The 18726-nt window shown below is 40.1% G+C and overlaps 2 protein-coding genes across 21 annotated transcripts in view; one reads left to right on the forward strand and one right to left on the reverse strand.

Annotated features, from left to right (window-relative positions):
- Positions 1-15299, forward strand: part of LOC309812928 (uncharacterized protein) — a 136604-nt gene extending 121305 nt beyond the window's left edge. For all 14 annotated transcript variants that reach the window (XM_082637279.1, XM_082637285.1, XM_082637275.1 and 11 more), the window contains 3 exons: positions 3700-3761; positions 13249-13390; positions 14816-15299. In XM_082637279.1, coding sequence (XP_082493405.1) covers positions 3700-3761; positions 13249-13390; positions 14816-15085 — 474 coding nt within the window. In that variant the 3' untranslated portion in view covers positions 15086-15299. The remainder of the gene's footprint in view (positions 1-3699; positions 3762-13248; positions 13391-14815) is intronic.
- Positions 767-18726, reverse strand: part of FKBP5 (FKBP prolyl isomerase 5) — a 107326-nt gene continuing 89366 nt past the window's right edge. For all 7 annotated transcript variants that reach the window (XM_082637272.1, XM_082637271.1, XM_082637267.1 and 4 more), the window contains 5 exons: positions 15315-15405; positions 12500-12583; positions 6355-6540; positions 3810-4049; positions 767-3082 (listed from right to left, as the gene is read on the reverse strand). In XM_082637272.1, coding sequence (XP_082493398.1) covers positions 2975-3082; positions 3810-4049; positions 6355-6540; positions 12500-12583; positions 15315-15405 — 709 coding nt within the window. In that variant the 3' untranslated portion in view covers positions 767-2974. The remainder of the gene's footprint in view (positions 3083-3809; positions 4050-6354; positions 6541-12499; positions 12584-15314; positions 15406-18726) is intronic.

Genomic DNA, 18726 nt, shown 5'->3' on the forward strand with positions numbered 1-18726 from the left:
ACTCTTCACTGATAGTCCTCATGCTTTGGAGCAGGTGCAGGCTGCCTTGAAGTACCTGAATCACAAATTTATAGTTAGGAAACTCTGCTTATCTTCAAGATCCCTAGCTAATCATTATTTGTTTAGAAAAAACGTGCAAATAAAGGGAATCATTCTATTCCCACATAATTTAGCAGCAAAGGGGGAAGAGTATAATTCAGATCCAAAGATGAAGCAAGGAATTCCAAGGGAATAAAAGGTGGCTGGAGCCTGTGTTAACCTGTCTGTAGGCCTTGGTGGTGCTATTGGGGTCGTAGTGCCCCCAGCCCCGCAGCCCCTGTCTTTTGCACTGTGAATCAGAATTACCAAGCTACCTAAGAGGAAATACATGCTTAACACAGAACATTGCCTGACATATGCTTACTTATATTTTACATATTTAGTAAAGGGCACAATTAAACTTTTCATTTCCCCAATTGAACCTACCTTACACTCAGTTAAAATGGCAGAATATCCACTGGTTAATGAAAAAACAAAATCTTCTTGTTTTTACAAAGATGCATAATTCCGATGCCTTTAGCCCAATGTTGATCTCAAGTTGTGCATTAGAGCAGGGGGCAGGAGAATATTGTCTCTTGCCAAGTTTCTGAGGTCTCATTTCTACAACTTGTCCCCCACCACAGTTTTTCAACCAAAACCACCTTTCTTGAAGACTATTTGAGCAAAACCAAGAATAATGGGAAATCACATTTGTTTTTCTTAATTTATTTAAGGAACACCAAAAAAGTGCATCTGAATACTTTATTTAAAAAACCAATTTGTTTTTAATTCACCGTAGGCTGCCTCACCACTCCAAATGCAGTCTAAGAGATGGTTCAAAGACATCTGCTGACTTCTAGACAAATAGTTTAAAATTATTGAATTTGATACAAGAATATGTGAAGTTTCTTTCTCTTGAGTGGTGATGGGCGCCTCATAATCATTTGCCCCGAACCACCTGCCCAGCCTTCCCCTCTCCCCTTGCCTGTTCACATGACCCATAACAGACGAGACAGTGGGCTAAGATAGATAGATAGATAATCTAATTTTTGAAACAGTTTTTTGCTTGTTACCTGCAAAAATCTAACTGGACTTTTTAGGATCTGATTTTAACCTTAGCCTCACTGGAGTCGTGCTCTAGTCAACAGAGCTACAAATACTAAACAGTTAAGCGGATAAGCAAAATCAACTTTTGCTTTTATATTCCCTAGGTGAGATTTCTTTAAAAAAAGAAATAACTCATAAAAAGACTAATGTGTAAATGAGAAATTAAAAGGATTTTAGTTATCATTAAAGGAGAAACAATTCTATTTGTTCCATGGAGACAAAAACTGATATAAAAGGAAATGACTTTATTTTTAGGTTTTAACATGGGACCTAACCTAACAATAAAAGTGTTTTGTTAAAACCACTATAAAAATAAAAATTAATCTAAAATACAATTGCCAGTGTTCTTTAGGATTTAAAAAAGTGAGATGTTCCAGGTTGAAGCAAATGTTTTCTTGGGTTGCCAAATGCATTCCCATGAGTGTTTCTTATTTCTTAGGCTGTGGGACCAGAAAGCCATGCTTAATCTCGCTTACCCGTAAGGACTAAAATTCAACTACATGTACATAGTTAAGACTTGCCCTAATTCAATGCCCAAGTACTGGAGATTTTAGGCTAGATGTACCTGCATGGGAAGCTGTTTTCAACTCTTTTTCACAACTCACACCAGAACAAAGCAGCTATCAGCGCAGGAAAAGAAAGCTACTGTATGTCAAACCTGAAAGGAAAATGCTTAATGTAGAAGAGCGATGACTTATTTTTTCAACCCCACAGATTTTTTTTAAAAATTAAGCTACTTAGTAGTAAAAAGTCAAAAAAAATTTTTAACATGATAGAGGAGAGTAAATAAACTTCCATAAATCAGTATACATGTGTTTATGAGACAGCAATTTAAAAAAGACAACAAAAAGGCTGCATGGATCCTAGACAGATGATATGTAAATAAACTCACTCACTCCAGATATTGTTAAGAACAAGCCTGAAATTCTTGATAGCAAGGGTTAGAATGGAAATAAGAAACTGAATGGTAGCAATGCGAGCAGGCAGTACTGGATTCAACATTCTTTCCTAAAAGGATAGAGGAGGGAAGAAAAAGCACAATTCTGATAGTTCTATTCACATTTCAGCATCTCAGAGCTTCATCCAAAACAGGGAAAGGTAATCCAGAAACTCCCTCTGCTCATTAGCGTTGAAGAGTATTTCAGGAACGACAGGGTTCCTCCTCTGGGGGGACAGGCTGGCGGGGCAGAAGCCTGCTCTCACAAGGAGGCTGCTTTACTAAGGAGGGGGTCTGGGAGGCAGCCAAGTCAGCAAGCGAGAGGCCTCTGAGATTCTGGCTTCCAGGTCGGTGATGCTGCTGGGGATCTGAGGGGGAACCCGGCCCCTCTCCTTTGGGTTCTGTTGGTTAAAAATGCAACAGCATGCATTCACAGCACTTCAGTCATTTGAAAAACAAAACCTCCCCCAACTCTCCCCTGCCCAACTGTAGGAAAGAAGAAACTCTTTAAGCATTTATTTCTAGGTTTCTGCAGTGCTATTAAAGTTCAGTCAAATGGAAAACCTAACAGCCAGCCCCCAATTGTTAGGATGATCTCAAGAGACCCTGAACTGGATATTGCAAGTTGACATAAACTGAAATGAGCTGGACTTAAGCTGTTGGCTCAATCTCTCCACACCAACAGTCGCTGCTTTGTTCCACCTGGAGTGGTCCCATTGCCACCCCCTCGATGAGAGCTCTGGGCAGCAGCAGGGTGGTGGTTTTTTGGGAAGCTACTGGTTTTGCCATTTGCTTCCAGAATCACATAGACTATAACAAACTTTACATTAAACACTGTTTAGTCCTGAGTTGGGTGAAAGCCCGTGGAGGAGGGGCCGAGTTCCTTAGGACTCTTCCCTCCTTGGCGTGGTGTCATACATGGCCTTCGGCTTTCTCCTCTTCCATCGACTGACTTGCTGTTTCTTTTTCATTGGTGACCCCTTCTAAAGTCTTCTTGCCCATTGCTTTACTGGCCTCTTCCTGAGGAAGAAGTAAATCAAGAGGATTAGAGGGAAAAAGAAATGAAATGTCCAATTACTTCCTGGCTCCTCCAGACTGTCAGGTCGAACACAAGAGGGCATTACCGTGACTTTATTTAGATCGTGCAGGTGTGTAAGTCACGGCTCTGCTGCCATAGTTAGAGTGAGGGCTTTCACTTTTCTTTCGTTCAAGTGACCGGCTTGCCACAGGGACAGCTGTTTAACAGTCAAGTCCACATGACAAGGGGGTTTGAGCGGACGGTCAGCGCAGGACCAGAATACAACTTTGCTGCAGGGGAGGCTGACTGCTCCTATCCCATTCGCTAGGTTGGCTCCCGAGCCTCAAAGTAAAGGGCGTGACTTCCCCATCAGAGCCCATTTCCCAGGAAAATCGAAGTCTCAACAAGCAGGTGTTGCTTGGTTTTTTTAAAAAAAATAATTAAAGCCTTAGTACATTTCTAGGGAATGAATTTCCCTCTTCTCTTGCATGGACATGCCAGGGCCTCACAACTATGTGCCTTTGGGGAACAGAATAATGGAACAGCTCTACTCTATTTCTGGATCCAAACCAGCCTCAATCAGACCTGAAATCATTTTCCCTATTCTTGTGCCTCTTAGGTTGTCTTCCTGTGCTTGTGTCCTATGCTGAACCTTCTTAGAACAAAAGTCAAGGGAGCAAGGTCAGTCAGTTCATGATCTACCTGAAGGCAAGTGGGTTCTGCACATACCTTTGCATCCTGCTCTGCAAACTTCTTGAACATGTTGGCATATATCCTGCGGTCCCGCTCATTGTGCTCCTTAGCCTTTTTCTGGCACATGGAGATCTGCAGTCTCGCAGCCTTATTCTGGGGGTTTACTTCCAGCACTTTCTCAAAGTCGCCCTTGGCTGACTCAAACTCATTCATGAGCAGCTGGGCTTCACCCCTCCTGTACAAGCCCTTCTCATTGGCACTGTCCAGTCCAAGGGCCTAGGGACAGATGGTCTATGTTTTAGAAAGGATGCATATACCTTGTGGGAATTTGGAGAGAAAGGTCTCTGGCCAAGGGAACTGGAAAAGGCATATTGAAAAGATCAGACTCAAGGTAATTATATACTACTGATCAAAATATCCAAATTAATTTCTATATTTAATGCAATTTCTATAAAGGTTCCAAGGGGACTTGGGAGGAGGACTTTTGAAAAGTTCATATAAAGTCCAGTGGAAGAAGTAAATGACTAAGAATGGCAGAGAAAATTTTGGAAAAACAAAAATAATGAGGGGACTTGACCCACCAGAGAAAAATATATACTGTTAAACTATTGAAACTATTAAAACAGTGGTAAGTACTCCACGGACAAACAGGTCAGTGGAAGAGAACAAGGCATTCAGAAACAGATTCATGTGTATGTATACAAAAAGATTTAATAATCACAAAGATGGTAATGTAAATCATGTAGGGAAAGGATTAACTTTGCAATAAATGGGGCCAAGACAGTGACTATCCATGTAGAAAATAAGTTAGATTCTTACCTCGTATCATAAACACACAAATAAATTCTAGACCAACTAGATGCAAAAAACCCCCCATAAAATATAATAGGGTTATTTTTTTTTTTAAAGTAAACCTAGTTGGAATAGGTGTTTTAAGTACTGAACAGGGTTTTTTAAATTATTGTAGGATGGGGAAGACTTTTCTAAAAAGACAGATTTTACTATGAAATATTAAAACTTTCTTTTCAGAAAAAGATACCATCATCAAAGACAAATAAGTGAGAACAAGGTACCTACTGTCAGACAAAGGGTTAACAGTGATAATGTGAGGCTACCTCAATCAATAGAAAACAAATAATCTGGTGGCAAGATGTGAACAAGCAATTCAAAGAAGAAACACAAATGGCTAACAAGTCATGAAAAGATGTGCAACTTCATTGGTAACCAAGAAATAAAAATGAAAAGAATTTTTTGTTGCCAATACTACTGAGAAAAGAAACCACTGATAATATTCAATAATATATGAAGTATTAAAATTTAAATATATTAAAATAACATCTTTTGAACCAGTATTTCCACTCCTAGGAATTTTATCCTAGAGAAATAATTCCACACATATGCAGAGAAACACTACATAATTTATAATATCAAAAACCTGGAAATCTACCAAAACGGTTTGGTTAAATAAATTATGATAGATGCATACAATTGATACTATATAGACTTTAAAAAGAATGAAGAAGAGTTATATGATGAACTGATAAGATGCAGAAAGATGTCCTTGTTTTATACATCTATACATTCTCATTAAAAAATATACATGTTACTATGTATGGAAAAACAAAAGGAAGATGTGTGGGAAATGAATGATTGTGGTCTTGGGAGAGGGTCAATGGAAATTTTATGAATGGACTCAGTTTCTTGTATGTTTCTGTAATGTCTGAATTTTGAATGACTTTATACTACTATAGTAAAGAAGCACAAAGTTTAAAAATGTAATTAATAATAACATTATTTTCTCAGGCAAAAATTTAGTATAACATGATAGGGAACACATCCACAAAACTCAAAATCTTAAATCTCAAAAATAATCTTACAAAGAAGGTATGAAATAGTTGCGTGTTATTCCTCTTTCCTTTGTCTATCTTTAAGATATATCCAGTTACTAGCTTTTACCCACAGTATAATATACACTGTTCACTCTAAGACCAAATACCTAACACAATAGCATCAGCTAGTGTAGAAAAGAACAGAATCGTACACATGATACTGTTACTGGTCTTTTAGTACTTAGGTGCTACTTAACATGTTAACGATAGAGATGTAATAAGGGATGCTGATGCTTTGTGGGTCTTGCAAATTATTTATGTATATTCCTAGTCAGTGAATAAATATGATTATAATAAAAAGTGACTTGTATATATCCCTGCATGAGCAGCCACAGTCTGTTCTTAAAATCCTAAAAGGCTTCAGTTAAATGTTCTTATTAAATTGTGTAATCTGGTACCAAATACCATCGACTTAAGGTCATGGATAAAAATTGCTTAATTTTATCAAAACTTTTACTCATCATGTATTATTATAAATAGTCTAGGCATTAGGAAAGTATGACTGTAGTAAAAAAAAAAAAAAAACTTTCTGAATTTCCCAATTCTTACTGAGAAACAAATAATCCCAAACAAAACAAAGCAAAATGAAAAATCCAAAGCTTGGCTGAGAGGAAGCAGAAGACGACTGAGTACGAGGATGGAGAAAAAAGATCCGGACTATCTAACATTCATTCCACACGAAGACATTTTACCTTGTCACAGCATTCCACGGCTTTGGTGTATTCTCTAAGCTTCAGGTAGCACATGGCCAGGTTCAGGAAGGCAGCGAGTAGAAATGATTCAGAAGCTTTCGATTCCTTTTCTGATAAGCCATATTCCATCTCTAACCAGGACACTATCTTCCCATACTGAATCACCGCCTGCATGTACTTGCCTCCCTAACAGAGAAAAGCCAGTAATTACTTGCTGTACAGGCTCTGGAGCAGGTACAAAGGAAGTGTAAGCTCAGCCCTCCCTGAGAAAAGCAAATCTGCAAAAGGAGACAACCACCTCGTACCAACCAAGGTATCTGATCATTTCCTTCTGTTCTCAGGAGGTGGCTCTCCAGGCAGCTTTCCCCCTTCCTTCTCAAGTTCCAGTGACCTCTGAGCTGGTGCAGGGCCGGGCACCGTAATGCTCTTGTCCAGCATTTGCCATCTCACCCTTTTCAGAGGGGGCAGTTCTTTCAGCAGGTGGGCATCAAGGCTTTTGGGTTACATTCTTTGGTGCTAAAATTTACCAAACTTTCAAAGGGCTGGTGAGTAGCTGTAGACTATGTCACTAGTTTACTTGAAGGGAAGTTACTTTTCCCTTTTCTCCTCCTGACGATCAGCACTGCACAGCACACACTATATTTTGACAAGTGCTAGTCCCAAACCCAGCAAATCTTATTTAAACCAGGGGTTGGCAAACGTTTCCTGTAAAGGGGCAGATAATATTTTAGGCTTTGCAGACAAAACAGTCTCTGTTGCAACTCTGTCCTTGGTAGTACAAAAGCAGCTACAGACAATATATAAATAAAGGGGCATGGCTGCATCCCAGTAGACCCTTACCTACAAAAACAGGCTGTGGTCTGCTAACCTCTGATCTATAGACAATGGGAATATACATAGTTGAAGAGCAGCCATCCAACATAAATAACTATAAAACATAAATCACAAAGGTGTCAGTCACCTAACTACATGAGAAAGCTCTTTCTCTTAACCATATTTTTGCTCTCTTACCCGATTAGAATTCTAAAAATTGTGAATAAAAATTGTGTAATTAACTCACATGAATTATATCTGGTCTATACAAGAAATAATGGGCTGAAACAATGTGTTTGCTGCCATTTTAGGATGAATGAGAGGAGTGATAGCTGGTAAGTACACAAATAAGATGGGGGTACAGGTGAGGAGTCTCCTCTGCAGGAGGTGACCATAAGCTCGAAAACATGACACATCCCACCAGATGGAAGAATTGCAGCCAGACCCCTTAGGACATTAAATTCAATGTCTGACCAATGAACAGTGTTAAGATCATGTCACTAGGATTTACCATAGTCAAAGCAGGACATACACATCCGTGTAGAGTTATGTCTCCCCATGCACTCCAAATGTCACCCAATGACTAAGAGAAAAATCACAGAGCAAGTCTACAAGAATGTTCCCGTTATAAAGGAATTCAGGTGGTTGGCATAAAAATGAGCTCCATCTGTAGAAAGGAAGCCCCGATGTCGATTTTTGGTGATAAGGATGGGGTAGACCAGTTCCAAGGAGAGGGCCTGGGTCTGAAAGTACAGATCTTCCTCAACTTACAATGGGGTTACCTCCTAACACACCCCGGGTGAGCTGAAATGCATTTACTACCCCTCACCTACTAAACAGTATAACTTAGCCTGGCCTACCTTAAGTGTGATCAGAACACTGGCATTAGCCTACAGTTGGGCAAAATCATCTAACAAAAAGCCTGTTTTATAATAAAGTGTTGAATATCTCATGTAATTTACTGAATACTGTCCTGAAAGTGAAAAACAGAATGGTTGTATCGGTTATTTGCCTCCGTTATTGCAGGGCCGGGAGCTGTGCTCACTGCCACTGATTACATCGCCAGCCCAGGAAAAGTCAAACCCCAAATTCAAAGTGTGGTTTCTACTGAATGTGTATAGCTTTCGCACCACCGTTAAGTCAGGCGTTGTCTGTACTTATAGTTTGTCTTAGCCTTAGGCCCACTACTCAAGATTAAAGTCCTCACCAGTTTCAGGGTTGGGCATTTTCTGTCATTGTCTTTTCTCTTACTGGATTGTGAGCTCTTTGGGACAGGAAGCATGTCCTATCCCTTTTGGAATATCCAGGGTTTAACATAAGGAGGCCCTTAATGAAGGTGTGCTAAGTAAACATTAAGGTCAAAGGAATATAACTATGGAATCAAAAGTTTTTCAATCACTGGGAGCAAAATGGAGGCGTAGGTGAAAATAAGAGGTGTCACTTCATTTAGATTAGGTAAGGACAGGCATCTTCGCTGTTACGCCAAGTTTCTTCTTCCTCTCTCTCCTCCTCCATCTTTAGTGCTCCAATTACCTTTCTGACTATTTAATATATTGTCATAGAGAAAGAAAAGAAGAGTCAGGGAGGACAAAGATCCAGATCCTATCACTTCAGTAGGTTCTGACTATCAGAATGGTAAAGGCTATGGTTTCTAAAAAAAAACCCGAAGTATTAGACTTCGTAATATATAAATGTTCCTTACCTTTACAGAGCATTTTAATTTTTTGATAGCCTTTTCTTATATAGTATATATAATTTTACTTATATCTCAACTTCTAATGAACAAAGACCTCTGTGTTATTTCTGCTTCTGATGTACTAAAACAGGAGTTCTCAACTAGGGTGATTTTGCCCCCAGGGGACATCTGGCAATGTTTAGAGATGTTTTTTGTTGTCACAACTGGAGAATATGTGTGTACTACTGGCATCTAGTGGGTAGGGGCCAGGGATGCTGCTAAATGCACAGAACAGCCTCCTGCCAAACAGAACTTATACAGCCCCAAATGTCGATTGTGCTGAGGTTGAGAAATCCTGCTCTAAAAGAGTGAAGGAACAAGAAAGAGGGGCAGGTTTTTAGTTTTTTTAACCTAAAATCCTAGAGTCATAGATGACTTGTTTCTAAATCATAGCACTGGTTTCCTGGTTCAGTAATGGTGGTCAAAACATAGCAAAGCCTGGTTTGTCTGCAAAGGGTTCCATGGTTGAAGGACGATCCTTAACTAGCTTGCTTTAGAAATGCTTTTTTCCCCAAGGAGCACAAGGGGGCGCAAGAACCTCTTGGTTAGAAAGTGTCCTCAGCCTTACCACTCTGCCTCCAAGTCAGAAAAGAGAAACACGTGTGATAGTTAATGCTCTTGTCCCGCAGAATGCTGTCAACTATGAGGGCAAAAATCATGTCTGTTTAACTGACTTGCACAATGCCTGGCATAACGTCACGTTGTTAAACGTGCTTAATAATTATTTTCAGAGCCAAATGAAGAAAGTCCTCTCCTACCTTTCTTCTCTTTTGCGTTCAGAGGTTGATAGGAGTTTACACTCTAAACGCCAAAATCACTCCCATTTAAAGGCTTATTACAATTCTACCCTACTACGGGGAGAGACTTACCCACTTACGTGTAAACCAAACCGACAGGTCAATGAAAATGGAGCTCCAATGTGTGGGTGGCATGCAATGTACCCCATCTCTGCTCTGGCCCGCACACCCGGGCTCTGCGCTGTGCACAGGGCGCCAAGTCAAACACCCTGGAAACTCGAGGGCCGGGAAGGTAGCACGGCAGATTGAAACCTGCCCTGACATTTGAAAAGGGAATGTGTATAGGAACCCACCTACCAACCATTTCTGAAGTCTTACAGGTAAAACTAGGATCACTGCTGGGATCTTTTACCTAAAATTATTGAAGGTGCCTCCAGGGAAGTTCTGAGTAGTACAAAATGTTCAGAGACATTCTGGGGGAAAGGTCTTAGGTCAGTGGTTTTGAACCTTTCATTAATTTTCCCCCAATAAACTAATGTTTTGAAAGATTTTGTCTATCAAATTGCATGTTAAAAATAATATGTTCCATATGTGTGACTGCTGATCCAGATTTTATCCAAAGATCTGTAATTTTAAGAGGGTTCATAATATTATGAAATACACAAATCACTGTTGCAGTTATGATGCTAAGAAGCAACAAAGTTTAGTAACTGTACAGACAATTTAGCACTGCTTTCTGTTGCTGATTGTAAATTCTGGCCATCTCTCTGTATATATTCAGGACACAGCTATATGACACGTGGCTTCGCAACATTATTTGAGTCATCAGCAACCAATTCGAGCTTCTGAATAGCCAAGCTGTTTTATTACACTGAGTTAATTCTAGTCAAATGCCAAAAGTCGCAACCCCCCTACCAAATGTTAATATTCTTTTCAGAGGTTTTGGGAAATATAAAAAATACACTTAAAGACTTTTATGGACTCCAAGTAGATAGGAAAACATAGTTCAGGACCTATGGTCTTAAGTAATTTTACAGAAAATTTTCTTTTTGTTCTAGTGTATTAGGTATTTGGGTCTACAGATAACTCATCTGGAATCTACCTGAATAGTTACAGAGGTATCCAATACCTCAATTAGAATTTAAAAAAATCAGAATTGTTCTTGAGACTTCAGAAACGCACCGAATTTTAGGGCTGGAAGGAAACCTGGGAATCTTCTAATTTAACTCCCTCACTTTTCACATGAAAAAATAATCTCTTTGGACCATAAATGACTTTAAATCATTTGGAGCCATAAAGCCCAGTTTCCCCAGTTCAGAGGTCATTCTGCCATATCCTAATGCTTTCTGGTGATCCATACATTATTTTAATATATGTAATAGTTATAAATAAATATAAATAATTATATATTAGCTACACCCACAGTAAGAAATGTTTTAAATTATGACCTAGTATGCACTCACACACAACTGAACAAAGTTTTGTGAAACGAAGTGTATCCTTACTACATAAGGCAATACACTTCCACTAAACTGATTTCATGACTCAATAATGGGGCTCCTCTCAAAGTTTAGAAAATAATAATCATACCTGTTGCCCTCTGGCTGTGTAATTCTATGTTGGTTATACAGTCTTACATAATTCTCTAGTTGTTTCATGTGGGTTAATATTGCCTCCCCTCCCTCCGGACAAGGCTGTCAACTCAAGGACATGTCTTACAGCAGGTTCTCCATGAAGACTTGTTGAAGTACACTGATGTATCACTGCTTTATAGACTGCTGAAAACATCATCTAATTGTTTTTTTTTTTCCTCCTGGATCACAGCAGCAAGGAAAAAAAAGAAACCTTGACAAATCCCATTCTTTCTCTCATTCTCTTCTGCGCTAAGCCCTTTCTGCTTGATGTGGAGAAGGTATAATATTTGGCAATGGGGAAGCAATGGATAGTACGTTCTGATTAGAATTGGACAAAGCGCTGTTTCTTTTTTTCTTTTTTTTTTTTTTGCAGTACGCGGGCCTCTCACTGTTGTAGCTTCTCCCGTTGCGGAGCGCAGGCTCCGGACGTGCAGGCTCAGCAGCCATGGATCACGGCCCCAGCCGCTCCGCGGCATGTGGGATCTTCCCGGACTGGGGCACGAACCCGTGTCCCCTGCATTGGCAGGCAGACTCTTAACCACTGTGCCACCAAGGAAGCCCCTGTTTCTTTTTTTTATTGTATCTGGGGGTCTAAAATCTAAGTGAGGAAACAACACATTCCTAGATTACAAGAAAGTGTTTTCAAGAATCAATAAATGACAACTATCGTTCAGGAATTTCTGCTTTTTTCTCACAAAAGCAAGTGTGGCAGGGATCATCTTGGACATTAGAAGAAATTTATACTCTCCTCCTGCCAGTTCCTTTTGAAATCTGTGCATGATCTTTCCTTTTATCATGTACCTAAGTGACTTCCCCAAGACAGTGGAAAGGAAAATGATATGAAACTTAGCCCTTTGAATTCTACTAACAATTATTCCATTCATTCTTTGTTTCGTCCCACAAACACTTGTTGAGTGACCACTATGTACCAATCAAGATGCTTTAGGTCTTGAGTGATACATGGTGGGTGGGCAAGCTGGACCTGGTCTGACTTTGCAGAGGCTTACAATCTAGAGTAGAATGTGTACAAGAGGCTTTTGTATTCTTTTTGTCACATAATTCATTCTGTCTCACCATTTCTTATACTGAAAATGACAGACTTGTAAAAATTCAGGCTTATTCTTATCCAGAAGGGTATAGAATTCAGAATAGGGAATATCAGCACAATTAACTGATACTTGAATAAATTCTTTGAGATAGAAAGGATTGTACAAAGACTCACATACCTTGAAGTACACAGTTCCCTTCTCTTTGACAATGGCAGCCTGCTCCAATTTTTCTTTGGTATCCATCTCCCAGGATTCTTTGGCCTGTTGTATAAATGTGTGACAATGGTTAGATGAACAGAGAAGGAAAAAGCATCAGCTGATGTCCATAAGAAGAAACAATAGCTACTCCTAGAGGATACCCACACCCCCAAAACACACTGGCTTTTAAAACTGTGTGCCCTTGCCAATGCACTGCTAGGCTAGAACTCACTTTCCATGAGGACAAAGCTGTAGCTTGATCCATGCTGCTCAAGAGGGAGGTGCAGGCAGTAATACCGTAAGGAAGATGAACTGTTGAGCATCGTTAAAGAATGCACCTTTAGAATTATGAGGTGAGGCCACACAATGGAAGCTGGGGCCCCTTATCTCCCTCCTGCAAATTCTGCCCCTAAACTACTATTATAATTTAGGCAAGTTTCTCTCAAGCCTCAGTTTTTCAACTCTAAAATGGTAACACTATTGTAGTCAAGTCACAGTTGTATATTCATACACACTTTAAAGATTCCAGGTCATGTAGTTGTCTCTCCACTCTGAAACAACCAGACATAATAAAGCCTCCAAACTGTAGCAACTTGCAGATGCGTACTTGGGGAATTTCAAGGAAAACATAATTGAGAGGATAGAGGTGATGCCAAGATGTAAACAAATGCTTTCATGATCACCTGCTAACTTATACTGTGTGTATCATTACTCCTCCCCCATTATAGATACGAATCCAGGGACAACTGCACTTTCATTATGAACAGCTGGATCATAAAGAGTCAACAGAACAATCTGGAGTCCTTTAGGGAAGATGACAATGGCTGTGTCAGTGCTATTTACTGCATAAGAATTATGAAGCTTAAGTGGGTAAATATGAAATTCTCTATTCAAAAGACAGTGGTATATATATCCCCTCCTTTTTAAAGTGAATAATGAGAGTTACTAGTCTTCCTGGCAACCCTATGTTGATTCTTAACAATTTAACTTTATTATTTAAAAATCTAATAACAAGCATTCTGCATTTTTTATATTGGGTTCAGTCTTTATTGATTATAAATCTATTCTTAGTATTACAAAACAGAAAATGAATTCATGTTGCCTCCATCACTGCCACACACTGTCACATGGTTTCAAATATAATCTCATAGCACTGTGGTCAGAAAAGATGCTCGATATGATTTCAATTTTCTTAAATTTGCTGAGGCTTGCTTTGTGACCCAGCATGTGATCTATCCTGGAGAATGTTCCATGTGCACTTTTGAAAAGAATGTGTATTCTGCTGCTTTTGGATGGATTGCTCTATAAGTATCAATTAAGTCCATCTGGTCTACAGTGTCATTTAAGGCATGTGTTGCCTTACTGATTTTCTGTCTGGATGATCAGTCCATTGATCTAAGTGGGGTGTTAAAATCCCCCACTATTATTGTGTTACTGTCAATTTCTCCTTTTATGTCTGTTAACATCTGCCTTATATATTGAGGTGCTCCTATGCTGGATGCATATATATTTGCAATTCTTGTATCTTCTTCTTGGATTGATCACGTGGTTTCAAATACACCTAGCAGTGCAGCCTGGCCTATGCCCTTGCAGCCGTGACTGAGCACAGGCTTGCTGTGGCGTACTACCGTGAGGAGGCTCCTGAGTGTACAAGGTCCACTGGGCTGTGATGGGAAGGGGTGGGGGTTACTTTATTGCTAAAAATTATTTTCTCCCTCTTTAAAAATAAAAACCACTTTGTGCTGTGAAGACAGCTTTGGAGGATCAGTACTGAGCTAGCAGGACTTCAGAAGACGTTACCTGACAACAAGCAATGGTTGTGACAAGAGCATATGTTTGTTTTGGGGAAGGTGTTATGATTAGGAACATCACTGTTTGGGGAGGATCCCAAAGTTAGAGGCCTACAGGACAATGATTTCCCTTCTGAGTCTAATAACATAAAAACAGTCACGTTTCCAGTCCAAAGCTTGAAGTATGGAACATGGAGGTAGCACTGTGGGGATGAAAAAGGTCTACAAGATGCAGTTCCTGAGGTTCTCGGGGAAGGGCTGGGCTCTGGTGGTGCAGAGGATGTAGCTGGATGGGACAGCATACCTAGCTCAGGCATATGCTCTGCGTTTGTCCAGGGAAGCTGCTGCTGGGAGCCTCCAGAGGCGGGTTTGAGATGGAAATACACTCAAGGAGGCGTGCCATTTCTGGAACCTGAGGCAAACGCTCTCTTTTTTTCTACTTGGACAGGTACAAAAAGAAAAAGTCTAGGGTTAGCAGGTTTGTTCCTTGTGTTCCTTGCCATAGAGCTTGGTGGCCCATGAAGCCCTTGCATTTTGGATGATAACTTGGAGCCACAGTGAAGGCCTCCTCACAACTCCTGTGAAGGGTATGATCCGTCCAGCCCTGGAAAACTGCACCCCACTCCCCCAAGGAGCTGCTTGGCAAGAACATGAACCTTTTTGTCTTCAACCCAGGAAAAAAAGTACAAAAAGAACAAGTCTAGGAACAAATAAGGGAACAAGTCTTGGCTTCTACCCAAAAAAGTTAATAAAAAAAAAAAAGGCTGACACATAGGAACAAAATAAGAACACTGAGCTCCTTGGTTGTGTATCAGCTGTGCTGTATCAGTTGTCCTGTGCTCTAGTAGCAGCGTCAGAGACAGGAGACAAACTTGGTCATGAAAAGCACAATATACAAACAAATACCATCTATCTATACCACCTGGTAATATAAGATACTAATTTACAAGAAGTGGATGGAGAAGAAATCTGTCATGATTTCAGAGAAGTTGGTATTTTCTCACCTTTTCGAAGCTCTTAAGAGTAACTTCATATATAAGCTCAGCATTAGGTTCAATGCCAAATTTAGGCTTCCCTGCCTCTCCAAAACCATATCTGAAATGGAGAGTAAAAAAATAAAACTTTAAAGAATTGGTGTATTTCCAGGCACCCCCTTCAGTATTTTGAGGCATCACATCAGCATAGAGCTATCATTTGCAAACTACACACATCAAAGGCCCTGAAGACAAACCAGATGTTGATCAGAAGATATAGTGCCAAGTATCACTGCTGTGGTTTTTTTAAGAAACCAGGCTACAGTTAGTTTTCTTCTTCATATTCCTATGTAATGCAACACCTGCACTCCTTGGGACAGCTTGCTTAATGTGATTTTAAATGTCACTGTCTCTTTTTCTGCTTGATTTTATATCTAGTTCTTTCTGTAAAACAGCCATTATTTGACTATAAGGGCTTTCCCTGAAGCTTTATCAGGACCCAGAGAAGACAGGCACTATAATCATTACAGTGCTGTTTGGGAGAGGTATGTTTTAATAAGCTTTTAACTTTAAAGTGCTGTCCCCTTCCAAAAGTACCACTTCCAGTCAGATAAATGGGGGAAAGGTGCACACATCAGGAAGGATATACGTCCTCATAGTGTTTCTTCAAGACTTTCAGAAACCATACCAGAAAACAAATGTATACTCAAAAAGAACAGCCCCAGCAAACTCTAATACCTCATCAAGAGAAATACTCTGTACTGTATTCTCATAGCTCTCTGGCTATAACACTGTAAAACACTACACTTTTTAGCCAAAACTTACTGAATAAAATTACGGGGATATATAAATTTGTTTTTGGGGATCATTTAAAATTTTAACACATCCAAGGCATTCTAAGGAGCACACATCTACTAGAATGGAAATTCTGATGGAGCTTTGTCTGTCTGGTTCAGTGGTTTCCCAGCATGCAGAACAATGCCCAGCATATTAGGAAAACGTTCACCGGAATATATTCTGCTCCATCTGTTTCAAGCAAACTACTCTTTAATATATGGAATGGCACTGCAAAAATCTTAGTAAACTCAAACTCTCAGGCTATGGTTTGAAACCAGGCCAAAGCCAAGTTGATGTATTAATACCTTCAGTTTTCTCTGGGGCAAAAGGACTAGAGTGGGAACACTCATCTCTTGCTATTTGTACCACTTCTTTACTCCCTGCCTGAATTTTTCAGGAAGAAAATGCTTACTCATTTACCTCCCCTGTTACACAAGAAAATGGAAGCTGGAGCCAGAGAGAGGCACAGAGATGGAGTGAGAGCTGGTAGGAATGGGGTGTGGTAGTTTTAATAGCAGGGCAAAGGGTATCTTCAGCAAAGAAATAAAAGAGGACATAATTACCAGTGGCCAACTGTAGGAAGTGGTGACTAGTTTTCTACTTTGAGCTCTTAGACCGATATATCTGCTATTTTGTCTCTGCCATCTGGTAAATAAAAGAACATTCCTTAACTGATGGGAATCAGGTAGGCAGGTGAGTCCTCACTGAGCATGTGTTTACTGACAGCATGTTCTATTTGGAGCCCTGTGCTAAACAGGTACAAACCCAACAGATGCTCTGGCACTTGCCTTAGACCAGTGGCTCTCAAAAGGGGTTAATCCCCTATCCCTATCAGGGACATCTAGCAATGTCTAGAGATTTGGGGTTTGTCACAACTAGGGTGCTTCTGACTTCTGGTGGGTAGAGGTCAGGGACACTACCAAACATCTTAACAATGCACAGGACAGCTCCCCGAGCCAAGAAATATCCAGCCCCAAATGTCAATAGTGCCGAGGACGAGAAGAGCTGCCTTACAACGCTTAAAAATAGGAGTTCCGTGGCTGGGGGCGAGGAGGGTGAGGGTTTGGGTCGAGGGCAGGCACCAAATTGTTCTGGTTATCATCAACGGGATTAAAGAATACTAAGGAAGGATATGATTTCTACAGTCTTTCCTGGGTTCAAATGAAGAAACTCTGTGAAGACACATGTGGAACACATAATCCTGGGGAGGCGTAAGCTCATACCGAACTGTTTTGTGAGCACTTAACCTGACTTCCTATTTTACAGAAAGTTGTCTGATTTATGCTGGATTAGGCTGGGCAAGGAGGGACCCAGGGCACACAAATTCATCTGACTGAAAGACAGAACGCCACAAGAGGAATTCTAGGCTTAACCAAAAGACAAGCTGGATTACAGTAACAGAAGGAATCCAGTATCAATGTTCTTAAACTGACAGGTGCCTGCAGAGAGCAGAGATACAAATAATGACTGCTAATGACCATTACGCCTTTATGTGCATACAAGAAGCACCTGCACCTTGTATGCAACTGCTCTTACCAACTGCTTCCTTTTTACAGATGAAGAAACTGAGGCTCAGAGAGAAGTGCTTCCTGAGAATCACACAAAGAGGCAGTGGTAGAGCCAGGATTTAAATTCAGACTCTGTGTGTCCCAGAAAGTTGTTTAGTTTTTGACCCACACTGCCGCATAATTGAGATACTCTGGCTCTTGGCAGCCTATGTTTTTGTTTGGGGTTGGTGCAGGACAGAAGATAAGGAAGAAAAAAGCAAAAAGCTAAAACTAGCCATATTTTACCTGAAACAAAAGAGCTTAATCAGTCACCGTATTTAAAACAATATTAAAGACATTGTCCTGATGAGAAGAGAGAAAATGGCTTCTCTGGAAGTGTTTTAGGAATTCCTTACTATGAAAACATCCTGCCAAGGAGTCTATCAGAATGAAAGAGAAGGTATATGCCCTGGGGTTTTTGGAGCGTGAAATACAGATGACACTAAGAGTAACACAGAACACATATTTGCAACAGCCGTATTTATAGCCACACTCAAATGCAATGTATCTATAACTGGGACTCTGGTAAGACAAGCAAATTCACCGCACATGCTCACCGCATGCCCGGTGGGCAGGGATTCTCTATATACACAGATAATCTTACGCAGCACCCGTGTGGACAGTCTCCTGGTGTAGACTCTGCACTTTTAATGACTCCTCAACATACTAAGCAACATCTTGAAGAGAAAAGAACATGTTCCTTTCTAACTATCCTAAATTATTTCCATAAAACATATGAAAAAACTTTTATATCTAGTAATTTATGAAAACTTGTCGACAACTTTTATGCCTGAAAAATCTACCATATGTTAAAATGGGGTTTCCCTTTCCTTATGGTCTGAGAGTAAAATGGAAGAGAGAGATAATCATCACAACAGCAAAAATAGCTAACATACTAAGGGTTTGGCTGTGTCAGGCACTTTGCTACATTCTTTACATGCATTATCTCATTCAGTCCTCCACAACTTTGTATGGGAGATACCGTTATCCCCATTTTACATAAAGGGAAACTAAGGCTTAGGAGAGTCGAGTACACAGCTGGTAAGTTGCATGTTTTT

This window comes from Mesoplodon mirus, assembly GCF_964341445.2.
Source record: "Mesoplodon mirus genome assembly, chromosome: 12".
In the NCBI taxonomy this organism is placed as follows: Eukaryota; Metazoa; Chordata; class Mammalia; order Artiodactyla; family Ziphiidae; genus Mesoplodon; species Mesoplodon mirus.